The sequence below is a fragment of the Eleutherodactylus coqui genome, chromosome 2 (assembly GCF_035609145.1).
Source record: "Eleutherodactylus coqui strain aEleCoq1 chromosome 2, aEleCoq1.hap1, whole genome shotgun sequence".
NCBI lineage: Eukaryota > Metazoa > Chordata > Amphibia > Anura > Eleutherodactylidae > Eleutherodactylus > Eleutherodactylus coqui.
The window spans coordinates 93,451,562-93,471,011 of NC_089838.1; the positions used below are offsets into that span (position 1 = coordinate 93,451,562).

General features: G+C 41.9%; 1 protein-coding gene across 3 annotated transcripts in view; it reads right to left on the bottom strand.

Annotated features, from left to right (window-relative positions):
- Nucleotides 1–2,779: 2,779 nt before the first annotated feature.
- Nucleotides 2,780–19,450, bottom strand: part of AFF4 (ALF transcription elongation factor 4) — an 89,357-nt gene continuing 72,686 nt past the window's right edge. For all 3 annotated transcript variants that reach the window (XM_066591220.1, XM_066591218.1, XM_066591219.1), the window contains 9 exons: nucleotides 19,089–19,314; nucleotides 18,256–18,344; nucleotides 17,638–17,701; nucleotides 16,869–17,005; nucleotides 14,993–15,064; nucleotides 14,324–14,417; nucleotides 13,398–13,441; nucleotides 12,896–13,116; nucleotides 2,780–12,793 (listed from right to left, as the gene is read on the bottom strand). In XM_066591220.1, coding sequence (XP_066447317.1) covers nucleotides 12,666–12,793; nucleotides 12,896–13,116; nucleotides 13,398–13,441; nucleotides 14,324–14,417; nucleotides 14,993–15,064; nucleotides 16,869–17,005; nucleotides 17,638–17,701; nucleotides 18,256–18,344; nucleotides 19,089–19,314 — 1,075 coding nt within the window. In that variant the 3' untranslated portion in view covers nucleotides 2,780–12,665. The remainder of the gene's footprint in view (nucleotides 12,794–12,895; nucleotides 13,117–13,397; nucleotides 13,442–14,323; nucleotides 14,418–14,992; nucleotides 15,065–16,868; nucleotides 17,006–17,637; nucleotides 17,702–18,255; nucleotides 18,345–19,088; nucleotides 19,315–19,450) is intronic.

The window sequence follows — 19,450 nt, forward strand, 5'->3', positions numbered from 1 at the left end:
CCTCGTTTTGCGGTACGGGGGATATTGCATTTAGTTGTTGCAGGTCCCCAACGGTTTGCCTTAGTAGGTGTAACTGTTTGGAGCCTCCCGTGATAATGAATTTTCTTCTGGGGAGGGACACCAGTTCTATCCGGTATTCCTGCTGTAAGATCTTTGGGATCCATGGGCCTTCGGAAATCGCGGCCTCTTGATCCACAAAGCCCTCCAGCCTTGCCCCTACGGGGATGGCGTCAGGGTCTCTGATTTGGCTACCCCTGGTGGGGGTAAAAGAGGATATTCCTTCCTCTGCCATAACACTCTTCTGGCTGAGTTAGACCGGGCTGTAGCTGTCGCCGAGAGTTTGACAGTTTCGGCCGCGGCGTCCGCTAGGAAATTTGTTGCCATACGCAGGACCGGAAGGGAATTTAGGATCTGTTCCCTCGGCGTCTTATTGGTTAGGTGTAGCTGTAGCTGTTCTAGCCGTACCCCCAGAGTTCGCGCCACACAAGTGGCTGCGATCCCTGGCCTAAGTCTGTTTGCCGCTGCCTCCCATGATTTTAGAAGGCCCTCAGCTTTGCGATCCATGGGATCTTTTAACTGTGCGGCGTCCTCCACTCTTTTTGGATTATTTTGGTGATATTCTTGTGGACAGGGAAGGTATGCTTGCGCCTCTCCCCTAGTCCCCCAAATATCTCATCTTGTAGGGTACGTGGTTCTCTGGGCTCTTCCATTTTTAGGGTAGCCCTGACTGACTTAATCAATTCCATTAAGTCGTCCGGATGGAATAAGTATTTTTTTTGTAGTCCTCCTAATCTGAGGACTTCTCGGCCGCCTGTTCCTCCGACCGATGGAACTCTGAGTCGGAAGGCTCGTCAGGAACATACGCCCTTTTCTGGCGTTTCGCTGGCGGCGCCAGCTGTGACGTTAGGGCTGATCTACCTCTTCTTTCACCAGCTTCCTAACGTCCTCCAGATTCCTCTTTAACTAGCCTAGCTACGCATGCCTTGCATAGAGGCCTCTGGTACGTAGCTGGCAGTTTTATCCCGCAGTCCGCGCATTTTCTGAGTTTTGTTCTGGGGGTGATGTCTTTTTATATCCCCCTGACAAATAAAGCATTTTTTGTGGGTAAATATGCAATTTTCCATACACAATACACTGGATATTTGCATTGTATTTTTGCGGGTACATATGCAATTTTCCATACACAATACACTGGATATTTGCATTGTATTTTTTGCGGGTAAATATGCAGTTTTCCATACACAATACACTGGATAATTGCATTGTATTTTTTGCCGCACTGGCTACTTACGGCCGCTGAGGCTGAGGTTTCAGCTGTCTCTGGGGCTGGAGCACTTATTACTATACCGGTGCTGCAGACACCCTGCGACCTGTAGTGCTGGTTTGTTCTGGCTTCTCTCAGGTTCCTATTTTATTTTTTTTTAATTTTCGTGCTCCTGCGCTAAGCCCCGCCCCCTCCGCTCCTGATGCAGATGCGATGACGTCATCGCGCTGGACACGTGACGCGGCGCCCCGCCGTCGGAGGGCTTCCTGGAGCGCCGCGCTGTAACTTCTGCAGGGAGGACGAGGGGGACTGAGGCTCCCGCTTTGTACCCCCCATGGGCCGCCGCGGGAGGAACCTGGCCCGGGGGTTACCACCCCATGTCGCGTCCCGGGAGTCGTCTGGCTGGGAAGGGAGGACAGGGTGAGCCACTGCCTTCCGATCCGCCTGTAAGTAATCCTGGCTGGCTTCTCCACCAGCTCCTCTCAGAGATCCTGCCTCCTGGCAGGACAGGAAGACACTGAGGAAAGTGGGGAAGGGGGGGAGCTTTTAACCTCTCAGTTTGTTCCTGTCCTATCAGGAGGAGGCAATCTCAATTGGTGCTGTCGTGGAGACGACTGGGGGGAAAAAAAAAATCTGAGCCCATGCTCAAAGGCTCTCCCACATTCAATATTAATGAGTTGTCAATTTGACCAACTATACTGAGAAAGGAGCTGAGCGCTCCTGGCATGTCTGATATATATATATATATATATATATATATATACATATATATATACACACACACACACACACACACACACACACACACACTCAGATGTCGGTTCCCCACCATTCAGATCGTATGCTGTACACTTTCAATTCAGGGTAAAGCTGCAGCATTTTTCCCTTGTGGGAAAGTTGCAAAGAGAACTTGTAAAAGTCAGGAGAAAGAAAGAAAGATGCGGTTGTTTTCTACGATGATCGTTGCAGCTTTTGTGCTCACAGGGAAAAACTGATTGCAGACATCTGTAATTAGTCGTGAAGCAGATTTAATCTTTAAGCGCGGACCTTGTTATGGTAGCACTTAATGGGCCATTTACACAGGACGACCATCGCTCAAACGAATGTGTAAGCGCACCCCCCCCCCCAAAAAAAAACAAAAACAAAAAATCACGTTCACCTTTCATTCGAAGTTAGTGAACACTAACTTACGGTCAGCATAAAAACTATCGCTGGATTCCGGGCTTGTGGTTCAGTGCAAATGCTCCCCGCTTCACATAGAAGATGAAGCACTGAGCGTGAAAAACTTGCGATCCAGCGGTGAAGTGTGTCGGTGTAAACACTCTGCATGAGCGCTTAGGATCTTACCGGTGACGTAATCGCTCGTGATGTCATTTACCCGACTGTCGTCCCGTGTAAAAGGGCCATAAGTCTCAAAATGTGTGTTTAGAAACACCAAAACTGGCCACACTGCCATGAACCATGCAATACTGACATTTTCCCCAAGACTACCCAGAAAACACACAAGTTGTTCAATACAGAAAATCTATATTTATTAAACGTTTCTCCAGTTACAGATTGCATTTTACAAAGCATTTTAATGACAATTAAAAAGGTTTTGTTTGTTTTTTTACAAATTGAAATGCAATACCCTTTTCTCCAAGTATTTGAATTGCCATACATTTGTTTAAAAATACACATTAAAACTTATGCTTCGGACACGCTAAACTTCCTATATTCTCAAAAACCACAAAATACATATACTATACAGACGTGGGAGAGAAAAACCTCTGGGTATACTTTGCTTAACATTACAGCTTTGTGATGTGAAAAGCTCAAACTTGCAGAGAAATTGAAGATTTGAGCGCATAAAGTACATTTTGTAATCTAAAAATGTATTGCAACAAATAAACATTTTTTAATTAAAGATTTGGTTAAAAAAAATGACACATTTTGGATTGAAGCACACAGTACAAAAGTTTGATTAATAATAATAAAAGCTTTTTGATCTGGAGTACCTTACTAAATAAATGTAATTTCCAGTGGTAAAAATTAATTACTAAATAAAAATATGTATACTACATTTTACCAATAAAAATGATTTTTTTAATAAATACGGACACATTCCCAAGCCCTGATTTGGCTTGAAATGGGAAACATTCTACAATACATTTTCGAACACGTTCAGGAACTAGAAGCAGATCGCACATCTGAGCGTCACCAATACAAGTCCTGCATTATATGCATTGTTTCCTCCATTACTCATCTGCAATACTTTAAGTTGGTGTTAGGTGGAAGCGAAACTGGAGGTCTGTATGGATGGGCATCATGTACTCAAAACGATGGCAAGTGCTTTGTAACTGAAGATCTCTTCAAACGAAGGTATTCTGCAATACGTGCCGATATATCCAAAACCAGACACAAAAAAGTTCCGATACTGGTACCAGAAATAATACTGGGGGACAATGATGAGTAGGCGTAAATGGCTAACAGACCCCTAAACACACAGTAAGCTATGGTAAGATTTTAAGGGTGCAAGTCTCATACATAAGTACGAAGCATCCATACATGCCTTAAAGGGAATGTGTAACCTATTGTTTATGTCCCATCTTTATCATAGACTTTTTGGGGGAGGTTTTGTTTGTATTTTTCATGTTACTATGGAGATTTAAACATTTCAAATCTTAATCTTGCAGTTATTTCTCTGTCCATTAAAGGTATTTTTACACAGGGTGATGATCCCCCCACCCCCCTGAATTATTGCTGGAAATAGCCAATTCAAGTGATGGTCATGCAGGAGTATAAGCGGCCACCAACAGGGCACTTCAGGACAAATCGCTCACTTGTCAGAGTTGCTTGGTTTTTAGCAAAACTAAAAACCAAGCAACTGTTGGGCCGCTAACACTCAGCCTCCCTTCACATAATGACCATCAGCTATTAATATGCCCAACAGTTGCCCAGTATAAAGGGACCTAATAGTCTGCCACTTCCCATTCTGTACAACACCCTCCAGGACTATAGACTGGAGGGCACTCACTGACTTTGATGGGAGTTGTAAGCATGCTCTGTGACCTGTGCAGAGAGGGGGAGGTGGTGAGTTGTGGCCATCACCTGTTGTGAGTGGTGGATCTTGTGTTCATTTTTATTATAAATACAGTACATATATCTTATTATAATCCTGCCTGTGATGAGGTGCCTACTGAAAAGTTCTCTCTATAGAATAGGGCATGTCAGACCATTAGGCTTAGTGCACAAAGTGAAAACTGCAAGATAAAACAGTTTAAAAGAATTATACATAGTGACATGAAAAAGTAGGAAAATATGTTTGACCTAAAAACTCAACTGAAAAAAGATTTCCGGTCATTTTCTGATGACACATTCCCTTTTCACCATTTCCTATGATTTTATAAGGTGTATTAAGAGGTCATACTTGAATAGTTTTTTGCCTTTTTAAACTTCAAGTTTACTCAGCCGCTGCCGAAAACGGCGACCGCGATCTCTTAGGCAATAAATAGTATGACACGTCAAACCGTTATGGCAGAAGGTGACACTATGGCTCATGCTCACTCGTAAGGTTTTGCAACTCATTTTTACTGGAGGTCAACAGTGGGATTCATGGAGCCAAGACCTGCTGACATCCTGACCTACAAATCAGAAGATGGACAGACTTTATTCCCATGATGGCTGCATTTAGTTATATTTATGTGATGGACTACAAAACTGCTAATTTCATATGCTCAAACAACAGGTGAACTAAAAGCTCAGGTTTAAGACAAGCAAGCTGGAAAAATGACAGCATACATAGAGGTGAGAAGCCAAAAAGGTAAATCTGTCTTGTTTAATAGTGCCAATGGCTAACTTATCCAATTCCTGCCTTCCTTGTCCTCTGGCTGAGGCTGGTAGGACCCCTCTCTATTCCTCCAACCATGATCGTACATATGTGGATTTTAATGTAGGAAAGCAGCTTACAATAACCTCCGCACAGACATTCTGCGCACATACAGAGTAGATGTACTTCCTGACAAACGTGATGGACTTGGAAAGTCTTGACAAGATAAACAGGGAAAAAGTTGAGCAAGGGCATAAACCATTTTATTTGAGGATATGTGAACACTGTAAGAGAATGACAGAAGAGCCACTGAAAGACAAACCCAACTTTCCTGGATCCCACAGACATGCACTTTAGTTATGGCCTTTGCTTTCATCAGTCATGTAGAATAGGCTAATGTCAAGAGTAAAGTGACTGAGCTGTGAAGATAGCAGCCTATGAAGATGCGCCAACTGTTGGAGACCAAGTTCTCAAAATGAAGACCGCCCAAAAAACTAAAAGCAAAACCAGTACATTAACATGCATCAATAGGGATATACACGAAACTGTAAATTGGCTATAAGTCTGGAAATACTGCTTAATCAATGCTAGCAGTGGAGACCTTTCACCACATTGCAACAGACATGTGGAAGAGAGTAAGGAAAGCAGCTTTAAAGTGAGTGTCTACTATCTTTCTTTTCCCTTTAATTGGTCCAAATTTGGTTTTTCTTTTGCAGCAGTCAGAGCTCCATCTGATAAGCGGTCCAAATTGCCTAATTTAAAGGGAATCTGTTAGCTCGAACACACGTTATAGAGCAGGAGGAGCCGAGCAGACTGATTCTGAGCTTAACAGTCCAATGGGCGGCCCCATCAGTGATTGGCAGCTACCCCTCTATATACTGCTGTAGCAGTCCATTACACCGATAGGACCGCCCATTGGACCACTCAGTTTTGAAGGAGCAAATGTTTAAATGAATACAATGCAGTTTATACTGAATCTTTCCCCATAAAACTATATACCAATCCACTCAGCTCCTCCTGCTCTACAACATGCTGCCTGCAGTTCGGATAGCATGTTCCAGCTGACAGATTCCCTGGTAACCCAAATACCTGTTGTCACCACTAGAACGAGCCCAGGGGGTCACTGGGTACAGTTTTATTATGGAGTACAATGCATAACAGTTTGCTCCTAGGCATCCTCTAGTCGTGACTGAAGGCAACTAAGAGTTTGGGCCCTTTTACACGGAACAATTTTTTAAAATTATTAAATTTGAATTTTCATCTTTTCTTATTTAACAGAAATAAACAAAAATACAGAACGAGTTTAGTTGAACCGTGCGAAAAGGAACAATAATTGTTAGTGTAAACATAGCAAACGAGTGAACGTAATTCACTCGCTTATCGTTCGTTATTCATTTTATGCAGTCATAAAAATAATAGTTCGTTTGACAGCCCTGTGTAAAAGGTGTTTGTTTGGTCTTTCACAAAACATTCCCAAGCATTTCCATACTCCTCAACAGACCGAAATTGGATTGAAAGAAGTGAACAAAAAAGTTAAAAAATGTGAACGATTATCTGTACGTGTAAATGGACGAGAAGTCAACCATTGTTCCATGTAAAAGGATCCTTTATCATAACATAAATGTCTATTTGGAGCTCTTATCAAATAAACCAATGACGAGATTGAAACATTAGTACATAACCGTGGACCTTCACTTTAATTACTGTAGACGTTGGGGGAACTACAAGTCTCCATGTTCCACCATATACTTCAATATTTAGAAAACCTAAATCGTTTACCTGTGATCTGTATCAAGTAATCCGGTTCTTGATCATCATCTATGCGTACAACCCAACTTAAAAAAAAAACAAAACACTAAAAACCGTATCTAGCAGAAATAAATTATAAGTTCTAAAAGGCAATCTGCCGGCACGAGATACAAGTAACTGCAGGTAGCATTCCATGGATGAGGACATCAATGCAGGACAGATACAAAATTGTAATCCCTTTGTCCACAGAGTATCGTTTAAAATGCCATTGGTATCCTTCCACATGTATGGACAATTATAACATTATAAATTATTAAATTTATTCCTTTTAAACAAAAAAAAAAAAAGCAATTAAGCCTCAAATCTACAAGGAGAACATTGCACTTGAATTAATCAGCAAGAACGGCGGTGAAGAAGCCGCCTTATTCCTGCTCTGTGAATAAATAGTGATATGGTTGGCTGAACTCTACCTCTAGAAAAGGAATATCATTGACCAAGAGTCTACAACCATATTAAACAAGTACTATACACACCGCATACTACAGAAAAAAGTAACGCTTAGACGGCAGAAAAAAGTTTTACCATTTCATATCTCTAGCGTATTTTATAGGATTACACCCCAAATCAGTTGTGAATTTAGATCGAGCCGGATCGCCCAAGAAAACCGTTTGAGGAGTTCTAGCCCAAAGTTTCAAGGCAATGATTATAAGCACCTTGGAAGAATGACATTTCTATAAAATTACAACAAATACATTTTACAATAACTCGTCCTCTACTATATAGGTTTGATATATGGGAAAGGTGTCATGTTCTGGCATTTGTTCCAACAGTCCGCTATATAGGAGGGGGCATCTTGTCACCTTTGCCCAAGACCAGAGAAGACTTTCTGGTTATTCTGGAGATAATTCCCTACATGCGCTTCAGTTATTTCAGATTCTTCTTCTGAATCTATACAATCTGACTATATATGACTATGTTATGATAGCAAAATAAATCTGTATAATCCAATAGGTCGTGATTTCATAAGAACGTCATTTGCTTGTGTCAAAAATAATCTATTCTAGATGAGGTCTATTCGATGGGTAATTTATTCACAATGTAAATATGCTAACGTTAGCCCATTTGACATGGTGTTCGCATTATCTTCACAAATGGAGCAGCTAATCTCTTCAATTGGCACAAGTCACTGCCTCAGGGTAGAGATGTGCAATGATGCTGGTAGAGACGGGGCCACCGACTACTAGGAGGAGAAGGAAGCAGCAAATGGAGCATGTATATATGTACACAGAGGGGGGAGTTTTATTGTAAAACTGGCGTTAAAAAAGCCACAAAACCCGATGCAAGCCCTACATGCATAATAATGGCAACTTTTGATAGGTTCACGTATAAATATATGCTAAAAAGTGGTGTAAATTAGTCAAATCTACTCAAGCTTATTACTGGCACGAATTCATTTTAGGTGCACAGATGGCCCCAAAGGCGCCTAATGTATAAAGACACGTGCACCTCTTCATATATTAGGTGCATCTTGCACCTGCAGGGATCATATTAAGACCAGCGTTTAAATCAATCTTAAAAAGGCCACTCCTGCGAAAACACTTTTCCATGCCTGCACCCCTCACATGATTGCCTGTCACTCTGGAGGTCACCTTTATTTTGCCCCCTGTCTGATGCTTATCAGGTACCATCTTGATGATGAGATTTTTTACTTTCAGTTTTGAACTAATTCCATAATAGTCTGTACCATTTCTGCCAGCTGTGGGGGAACAGTTTAATGATCATTGCCTTCTATATTCACCTAAATAAGCTGCAGCCCATAATTATACAGTCGGGAGGACGAGTTCTCATCTCCTCTATTATACCTGTGTGATCATAATCAGTAACTGTGATAGGAGTGTCTGTGTCCCCCTCTAGGCAGTTTCTGTGGTGGGTTCCGCGTACTGTGAAATTGACTAGTTTCAGACAACTTAATTCCAAGTAGGCCAGGAGCTTCAGATAAAAAGAAACTAATCAAGGTAACACTAGCTGACATACTGTATTGTATTGGGGGGCCAACTATATAATAAATGAAAAAGCAGTTCACAGGAATGGCCCCTTTCCTCCCAATGAATCTAGGAGGTGGTTTACATTCCCAAAATAAAAATACAAGCAGTCTTGCCACTTTATAATACAATAACTTTCTAACTGGCACTGCCGTATGGCAGTTGGGTTCTAATTGGTACATACGGATAGCAGCACCCTTATTTTAGGTCTTCGGAAGCAGTTTTAGTATCGGATTATATGGACTCCCCCAGTTAGCCTTTTGCTGAATGAAAAGGTACAATAAATTGTAGAATACGATTACTACCTTCATGGCCTTATGTAATGTGGAGGGGGTCATTCCACTCCAAGTTGGCGACTAACAGTCTATAATACTTAGTCAATGCCCTGCTTTATTAAACAAGTCCCCAAGAGTGAGCATTGTTATGGGTTATCCATCACAGAGGTGAATGATTCCACGTATGATAAGGCAATGGCAATGCCTAATTCAGCATTGCAAAGAGCATAAAATAAAGGGCTCATGGGGGGGGGGGGGGGGGGGGAAGCTGTTAAAAACAAGTTGTTCCATGTTAATAAATGTAGGTTTTGATAACTATACTGGTGGCAGGGCCCATTTCGTAAGAGTGCAGTTTATTATTTCTCACTTCCCTCATATCTGGCAAGGAGGCATTGTCTTACTTATCTCTCTAGAACACTGGCATGGAACTAGACAATGACAGACCTGAATAGTAGTTGGTATATGGCGAATGTTCACGTAATACAGAAGTAGCCAACAGAACACCGTAACACACTGAATAGGCTCCGGCTAACAGTCCAAGTTCTAGAAAAGATACTGAGGTAAGGCACGTAAGAGGAGACAGCGGCATAAGGCTAACACAGCCGCTGGGTCACTCTCATCTATAAAGGGCCCACACAGATTAGTATTTCCTCCTGTCATATAGAAGGGACAGGCAAACCCAAAGACGTCGCCTTGAACAGACTGGTTTTGAATGCAAATGTAAATGGTGTGTGGGCACCATAAGATGCACCTTCTTCTTATACTTTGGATGAAAGCACTTTGATAGCAGCCCTCCGACAGCCATGGTGAAGGAAGAAAACACTGATGGTGCGTACCCAACAACAGAAACCAGCAATACGGTCCATGTATCTACACCACTCTGCAACCAAACATTAGGTATTCTATAATAGGGCTCATTTACCTTCAAGGATGTGTGGGATCTGACATTAAAGAGCCCTTTCACTTGTAATGTATACATTGCTACTGGCAACGGGCGGGCATCACTTTTTACGGTGTTGCCTGGTATAACCAATTGTTTCCCAAGTCTGGCCATAGGCTGCGCTTGGCATTGTAGCCCAGCACCATTCACATAAAGGGGATGAGTTGCAATATTAGACACAGCCCATAGGCAATGGCGGTGCAGTGTGTGTGCGTGTGTGCGGGGGGGGGGGGGGGGGGGACCCTTTATTCCTAGATGGCGCCTTTCAGTCTTCTGGACCCGATGGCGTAGAGCAGAGTTTAGATTCTACAGGTTTAATGTAAGAAACGGTATAATGGCTCTTTAAGAACAGTATGCCAAGACACAGTAACATGGCACTATGGGAATCTTCTTTCTAGCATAGGGTTGTGCCAAGATTACTGCGGTAAAAGGTGCATTTTCAACACTGTTCTAGGAAAAGGTCATTTGAAAATCAGGATGTGACACAGTAAGAGGGCTATGTATGTGCAATTATCCCAGCAGTTACAGTATACGGGGAGGGTATGAATAAACGTCTAATTACATTATCTCTAGACCTGGAATTAACTGCTTTATAGCTGGCAACGACTATTGCCAATCCTAGGGTCAGAAGATGACCACCGTTACCCATTGCTGGTGTATCTATGTGTGGTCACCTACACCAACAGGTTAACCCATTCACAAGTCAATTAGCCTATGCCAAACTAATAGGCAATAAAGCATCCCAAGCAGGTTTTATTTCTATCGCAGCGCCAATTTCCTGTTCAGTAAATCAAAAGAATCCAGCAAGATCCGGCCTAAAATGGCTTACAAAAAAATATGCCACTATGCGACCCATGTAAAGCCTTGCTACTAAGGAGCCAACTTGATGTATAAAGTGTTACCGCTCTCTATGTAATCCTTCCTGAATTAGTAACCCCTTTATACGCAACCTACAGTACATGAAGTTGGCTACGACAGAAACCTTCATTCATAAACCGGGTTCCTGAATGTTATGTTAAAGCTGAAATAATCTATAGAAATGCGCCTTCTGTGAAGTCCATATGCTCAATTTCAATGTAAAAGGTCAAGTACTGAATGCAGAACGGCCGTTTCGGGTGGATACTTCACAAGCCTTCGAGCACATCTTCCCCTTCTAAAAAGAGTAAAACACTGTACATATTGAGAATTAAGCATCCATGTCAGAAAAAGGTAGAACACCCCTTCTCCTATATAAAAGCCTGTTTAATACAAAAGACGGTCATTAGAAAAGATCCTTAAAATTCCTTGGTACCAGGGCTAATAAATTGTAGAGCTACATTTTACTAGTAAGGACTTGCTGATCTCCATGTCAAAATCTAGAGAATCCCATCATATGGGTTAAATACAGAGAAGCCTTGCTTCACAATACACAACGCGTTTCCTGCCCTCAGCTGAAAACCAGCTACACTGCTGTATATCTCAGCATTATAATATCCTACACTCTGCAGAGAACAATACTGGGAAATACGAGAGATTGATTCAATACTATAGGCCAATGTTATTCCATCATAGATTCGATTACGTAAAATAAATCATACCCTGTTCACCCAATCTGGAGATTGCATTTCATACAAGCTATGAATCCTGCTGATTGTAAAATAGTGTTTTCCTCATGTGGTCTAGAGCTTCTCCGAGCGGTCCTTCTCCCAGTCAATAATACTTCTATATCTTCATATCTTTATATATATAGTCTCTAGAATCTCTCTTGCTCATACGAGTTCTTTATATCTGATGTACAGCTCCGTTCTGGTTCGAATCTTAACATGATCCTTTCACAGCTGTCATATTCCATGTATGAAAAGTACCTACTGCTACACTAAAACGCACCGCTGCTTATTCTCTTCTCTAACACAGTAAGACAGTACAAAGTAACAAAGCCCACAAACCATTAACAAAAAAAAAAAAAAAAGAGAAATGCATATGTTGTATCAGATAAAGTACTTGGAAGGCTAATTTGATAGGTGATATATTCAAAACTCCAAAACCCCTTTTCATTGCTGAAAGACAGATGTCAAACACTTACTCCGTCCAACCGGGTGACACACCACAGCAAATCGGAACACATAGATGTGTGGTCTGTTGAACATACTACTGACTACAGGTGGGGGCTCAATGACCCCCTACACTGACGAAGGTTTGACCGTAGACAAAAAAAAAGGGAAGGACGCAGCCTTCCTGTAGTTTTTACATTTGCAATAAGCTTTATAAAATAAATAGTTTTAAAAAGTTATCGTGCATGATATCGGGAATATGGATTCCTCTGTAGAATGATGGAAAAAAAAAAAAAAAAGAACATTCATAATGCTATGAAAAATAGGTTAAATAAGTTTCTCTCTCTTAAATAAAAAGTGAATCTTCAGCGAGTCTCTTAGCGAGGCGACCAGGAAAGTGTTAAATGGATATGGCTGAAACAAAGTTGTGCAGAGCTGTTTGTCCTCAGCGCCAGCCAGACAATATCTTATGGCAGTCTTCCTTCTCAACAGAACACAGTGTTGTGGAAAATTTAGAGGCAGCAAGAAAAATATTCCAGGTCCCATTACTGGGGGCTTTAATGTTTCAAACCGGCATCTAAACGCAACCAATGCAGGCCTTGACGGGTAAAGCGTACCAGTTCTGTCATGGTGCTCGAGTTGAAGATCAAGGGACCCATTACTTTATCTAGTTCTGTAAAAAACTCTTAAAAGGAGAAAAACAAAACAAGGTTTTAGAAGTGATGCAAGGAACAGAGGAAGACAGTATTCATTTAAGTAGACCGTAAAAAAAAATAAAAGAACGTACCACCTTGCTCTTTACAGAGCTGTTCAGCTTGGTCCCAAATCTCAGTGGCATAAAGAAAATTGGATGTGACCTGGACATAGCTGGCAGCCATTTGATGGATCCTCTGTGGAATAGTTACCGACGATGTGCCACCCGATGTGCTAGACACAGTGCAGGTATAGTTGTTGGATCTACCAGGAGACAGCTTTGGAGACACTGGAGAAGGCATGCTGACAGACTTACTGTATAGAGAGGAAGACACAAAAGAGAAGAAAGCCATCAAGGATCAATCTGAGGAGAACACAATGTGTGCATACAAAGACCTTATATTTATTGATGGATTCCTAATGAATAATATATGTTTATGTGTTGCAAAAAAAATCATTGTCTATTAGGACAAACTGGAACATACATATATTTCCAAACTACAACCCATCTCCAAAATAAGCAAAATGCCTAATGTAAGTTATGTACAAAGACAAAATATACAAAGAAAACATGTCTGGAATTAAAAGAGACTTACCTTCCCATACCCGGAGATGGAGCTTGTGAGTTATTGTAGGAATTCTGTTAACAGGATAAAATATATTTAGTTTATACTCCGTACAAGAGTTTCTACTACTAAGCACTTTCTAAGGACATATCAAGTTATTTCCTCATTTCTTCAGTTTTACAGAATGGGACCAACAAGCCGTTTAAGGCAATATACTCTAGAGGGGCTTCAATGGTGTCTTAAAAAGGGTTTTCAGAGTAACTACTATTAAAAAACTACACTTAAGAGAAGTCCTAGGTTAGCAAGAGTTAATAAGCTGGGGTCCACCACTTGGGACCCGGCTGATCAGTGTCACAACACAAGGGGTTTGGTTTGTGCAGTGGCCAGTACGGGTAATTGAAGATGGCAGCAATTACCAGTGCGACCCACTTCACACGGGTCAGAGCAACCTACTCCTGCTCCATAACACTGTGTTCTGGCACTGACAATGGGCGCCTGATCAGCTAGAGTCCCAAGCGGTGGATCTCAGCCAATTAACGACTGATGACCTATCCTGAGGATAGATAGTCAATAGTATTTGCCCAGAAAACCCCCTTAATCACAAAAAGATGTCTGTTAATTCAAAATGTGAAATAATGGATAGGATTCTGTTTCCAATCACAGGTGAAGGGGTCCCAAACTTTGAACCGTTTCTAAATAAAGGATTATTTCCTTTATGTATACAAAGGGAAAGCCCCGTTAACCCTACAGTATGAAAGGAATCAGGTCCTGGGCAGGAAGCAATTACCGGTATATAGATTAGTTCAAGCCGCTTATCTGTACAAGGCCTTATAGCCATTACCACCCAAGGCAAGTTACAAGAACACAAACAGATTGTACAATAAATGTTACACTGTTCGTGTTACTACAAAGTCACATAGAAATTCTCCCTGGCAGCAGATGTTGGTCAGACTTACTTTTAGCTGCTCCGTTAAGGTTTTTGAATACTTCAGTGCGCTCTCCTTCTTCAATTTAAATAATCTCAAGTACAAAAGGGACTGACATCGGAGACTAAAAGACAGAACACAAGCATATACTTGTTTAATCACTCTAACATATGCATGCATGAACAAAGGAAATCCAGTAGGAAAACAAGTCTTTGTACTCTGATTCTGGGGGCTCAGTGGCTAGTGGGATTGGTGTAATGTGGAGGGCAGGGAAGAAATGGTGGATCCGAAGCTACCATTCTTATCATAAAATGGGTGGATGAGACCATTTAAAGTTTCCTTGAGAGGAAGCGTTAGGGCCCTTACACAGGCAGATTATTCAGATTCTTGCTGGTTCGCTGGAATCTGAATGATGATTGCTCAATGATAATGCGGACAGCGGCTGAATGACGAACGGCAATTTGTTCGTTGTTCCGTTTCGGCAGGCAAAAAAATCTCAGACGATTGGCCTGTGTAAACAGGCTGTCTATGTACAAGAGCCTGTTTATTGTGAATGTGATTGGGTGGGCCGAAGGATCTTCAGACAGCTCTGCCTCCAATCACTGAGCGATATTCACGCCCATGTGAAGCGCCCAGCAGTTATTGCCACGTACAAGGACCCTCACAACCTGTAATATATAATGTTTTAGCTGAACCTACCAAAGAACACCCAGTCGTTTATCAGCTGCTGTAGCATCTGGTGCTGAGGAACTCTTCAATTTCATTGTATACCTAAGGAGTAATGCCAGATATGTCAGATAATTGTTTACATGTCAATCTATAGGCCATATTTACATCAGATCCATACTTTTGAAGTGGATATAGTTCCACTCACAGTTTTAAAGAACACTATATATGAAGGTCCTAAACAATACATATAATCTGAAAAAATAAGAAACAGGAGTGGAAGAGTAAAAAGTTAGCCATAAACCTGAAATAGCTACTGGCTCATAAGGCCGACAGCCCCATCACTTTATTATCAAGTTGCGAATCTTCCACAGCAACAGGTTGGATATGTTAAAATTAAAATTTCTCCTGACTTGTTCTGTCATGAGGTCCTGATACAAATATTGGAACAGCAACAAATCACAAATGAAATTAGTGGGTTTGGGCAACCTTTGTCGAATGTGTATAGCCAGTTTAAAAGAGTATCCCCATTTTGGCCAATCATGGCCAGGATGGGAGTCCATTGTACAAGACAGCCAGAGTGGGTCAGGAGTTACGAGAACTGCTGAGTGGGCAGTCTTATGTTGAGTTCCAGCCACCTCTTGCTGCCGCAGACGGTCAGTACAGAACTCGATGTAGGTGCAGGTCCTAGAGATGGGACCTACATCTGTCAAACGTATGGCATATCCTGTGCATGTGCCATAACATTCTGAGAATACACATTTAAGCATTTTAAACCACAAAGCTAAGACCCTGGTGGGAAGCAATGCAGCTTGCTACATGCGTCCCCCCCCCCTTCAGTGTTTTAATATATAGTTGCTGTTTGACTCATCTCAACTCAAGTTTGCAGCGGTCTCTACAGAAAGTGGTCTTAATTGGGACAAAGGTCCTTCTATTTCTTTGTTGCCTGTACTTTATACACTACTACTCTAACTGGAAAGTGCAAGCTTGTAAAACCTTTGAAAATCCAATAAAAAAAGAAGAGAAAACAAAAACAAACAAAAAAAACATTAAAGGGGTTGTCCCGCGAAAGCAAGTGGGGTTAAGCACTTCTGTATGGCCATATTAATGCACTTTGTAATATACATCGTGCATTAAATATGAGCCATACAGAAGTTATTCACTTACCTTCCCTGCGCTGGCGTCCCTGTCTCCATGGCTCCGTCTAATTTCAGCGTCTAATCGCCCGATTAGACGCGCTTGCGCAGAAGGGTCTTCTCCCATCTGTTCGGCCCGGCACGAACGGCATTCTGGCTCCGCCCCCTTCTACGCGGCATCGCATAGCTCCGCCTTCATCACGCGTGCCGATTCCAGCCAATCAGGAGGCTGGAATCGGCACACGTGACAGGGCGGAGCTACGCAATGATGTGTAGAAGGGGGCGGAGCCAGAACGCCGCTGCTGCCGCACCGAGCCGAAGGGAAAAGACCCTTCTGCGCAAGCGCGTCTAATCGGGAGATTAGACGCTGAAATTAGACGGAGCCATGGAGACAGGGACGCCAGCGCAGGGAAGGTAAGTGAATAACTTCTGTATGGCTCATATTTAATGCACAATGTATATCACAAAGTGCATTAATATGGCCATACAGAAGTGCTTAACCCCACTTGCTTTCGCGAGACAACCCATTTAAAGCAAAAGATTAACAATGCATTAAACAAATGCTCCAGCTTCGATGAGCACAAGGTATAAAGTATTTACTGTGTAAGCTGGTAGTCACAAGAAAAATAATCAGCATTAAACTTCATAAAGAAGCCTGAAAGCAACTTTTTGGTGAATTCTTCACGCTTTCCTTTTAATGTTATGGTTAGTAACAGATATGGAAAGTGTGGAAATCCCAGCCACAAACTGAAGTAACAAAGCCCAACACGTACTTAATCAGCTCCACCGTCTCAGAGTACATAGGAAAGGGGGACTTGGACTCTTGCACACTTTTCTCCAACGCGTTCCCGCACTCAATAAAAGAAACCACAGCATCAAGGTAGTAGACGGCTTTTTCAAATCTGTCAGACTAAAGAAAAGAAAAAATATGTTAAAAGCAAGAAGACTCTAGCAACTGCTCATTGTGAGGCATGAGGGACGCAAATCCTATTTGACTATTAAAAGTGTAACCTCTTTAAAATAGCGTTTCTATTCCTATTAGGTAGATCTATAGGTATCCAGCATTCATATGGCCCTTAAAGCGGTTTTCAATGGCTAAATCGCTCCGCTGCTTTGGATCCCTGTTGATCAGCTGATTTCAGTTCCAGCGGCACTCAAGTGAATGCTGCGGCCGCTTTAGTCTATGCCATACACACCGCTGTACATTGTGTATTGGTTGTGCCTGGTATAGCAGCTCAATCTCATTTCCAGTAGCGGATTTCAGGCCATGTGGCATCACATCGTTAAGATGGCAACAGACTCCGACGATCAACTACTGGATAGTTTTAGTCCTGAAAAACACCCATAACCTACCATATTCTGTGTGTTTGGGTATATGTATGCACACATAGGCAGACTGCTCAGGTAACACATACATTACATGAGTACTCAGTATTCGGTTTGAAAAATCTTGATCACATAGGCAGACGTGTACATTATTTTCCTGCATTTCCTTACAGTTTACAAAATAAAGCATGTGGCATCACAATTCCGTTATTTTACCAGAGCGTCCGCATTGTGCTTGAGCTTCTTTGCTTCTTGCAAATAATGGTCGGCCGAATGATTCCTGTGAGGGGGGAAAAAAAAAAAAAAAAAAAAAAGAAGAAGTACAGCTGAATTATAAAATAATCCCACATCAGGCGGGTGCTGCTGATCAGAGCATTATAGTATACCCATACCCTAGCAATAGGCCATGCCATTCCATGATGGAAATACTGCTTTATCACACCACCACCGCCCGCAGGAGTCATTGAGACCCTGGGCCGCATCTGGACAGTAAATGGTTTATAAATCATTTCCCAGTAAACATTTAACATTAAAATCCATTGTTCCAAGCAACCAGGAAAGATTTGTGTCTCATAATCTGATAGCTTGAAGCTCAGTAAGTAAAAAGGCCAATACTTCATGACAACCGATGTGAGTGGAAAGCCAGCCAACTAGTCACATGCAATGTTAGTCAAATTTCCCTTGTTACTTTAGTTTCTACTTTCCCATAGTTTGATCTCCACTTCTGTCCCATTCTGTATCACACTACACCATAATTGCATTTGATGTTAGATACTGTTATCAATTAATACATTTTATTATGTCACCCAAAATGTGAAAATCTATGGTTATTACCTGTCTTCGAAAGTCAGCTTTAGTCTTCGGGATTTGTTTTCAATCGGTGGTATAAAGGCAACAGCAGCAGAATTATTTGACGTTTTCTCCTAGAAAGTAAATATTTGCCACAATTATTATGGAAGACTTATAAATTGCTCCAAGGGTGTATTAAACCTCACAAACCACCTTTCTGACATTTTATAGGTCCTGTTGCTCTTCACTGTATCCAGTCTCCCAGTATGTGTACATCATCTTGCCCGTTTGTTCTTTCATGGAGACACCAGAATTTACGGTTAGATAAAATTACAGACCGTACCACACATGCCTTTTCAAGGTGTGGGGTGGGGAAGGGGGACCAGATACTCCTATCACAATACTGCTGATGATAATGATAGAGACTCATGTCACACAGCTATAATGAAGGTGATGATAGTTCCTCCATGACTGTATATTTGTGGACTTTAGCTTATTTAGATGAATGTAGAGGTTACATTGTCCTCCCAGCAGGCAAAGATGGTACAGTCTGCAGCTGCTTATGTAATGCATCATAGGACTGATATCACAGAACACAGCAAAAGCAACATTTAGATGGTGCCTGATAAGTATCAAACAGGAGGCTGAGGGGAGAGAGATCTCCCCTCTGTTCCTGCCCGCTTTTCCCCGCTGGCAGCCAAATCTTTAGAGACGAGCGGGCAGGTACTCGAATAAGGCACTACTCACTCAAGTAATTTGCCTTAGCGAGTCCACTCGCTCATCTCTATATATCATTTGTTGGGCTGACAAGTCACACACATTGGTGGTTTCTGTTCACTTAATATGCCAATAATCATCATAACATTTGCCCTGTGTACCTTGGGTTCCTTTGTAGTGTTGGAGGACTTCCCTTCAGTCTTTCTTTGCTTGGCAGAAGAGTTACTTTTGGAGCTACTATCTTTAGTGCTGCCACTGCTGCCCGACTTCAGGGATGACGACTGGCTGACCGTTCTCTTGCGCTCAGTCTTGGCATCTTTCTGTAGTGCGGTTGGAGCCGGGGACGGGAGGGGATTTTTTTCTTTTACTGGATTCTGTTTCGTCGATCTGAAACATACAATACATAAAAGGATCTTAAGCTTCATGAAGCTACCTAGAAGAGTGTTAGGAGAACCGAATCAGTATGGGTTTACACATGACAACTGCAAATATGTGGCCTGAGAACAGCTTAGGAGGATTGTAT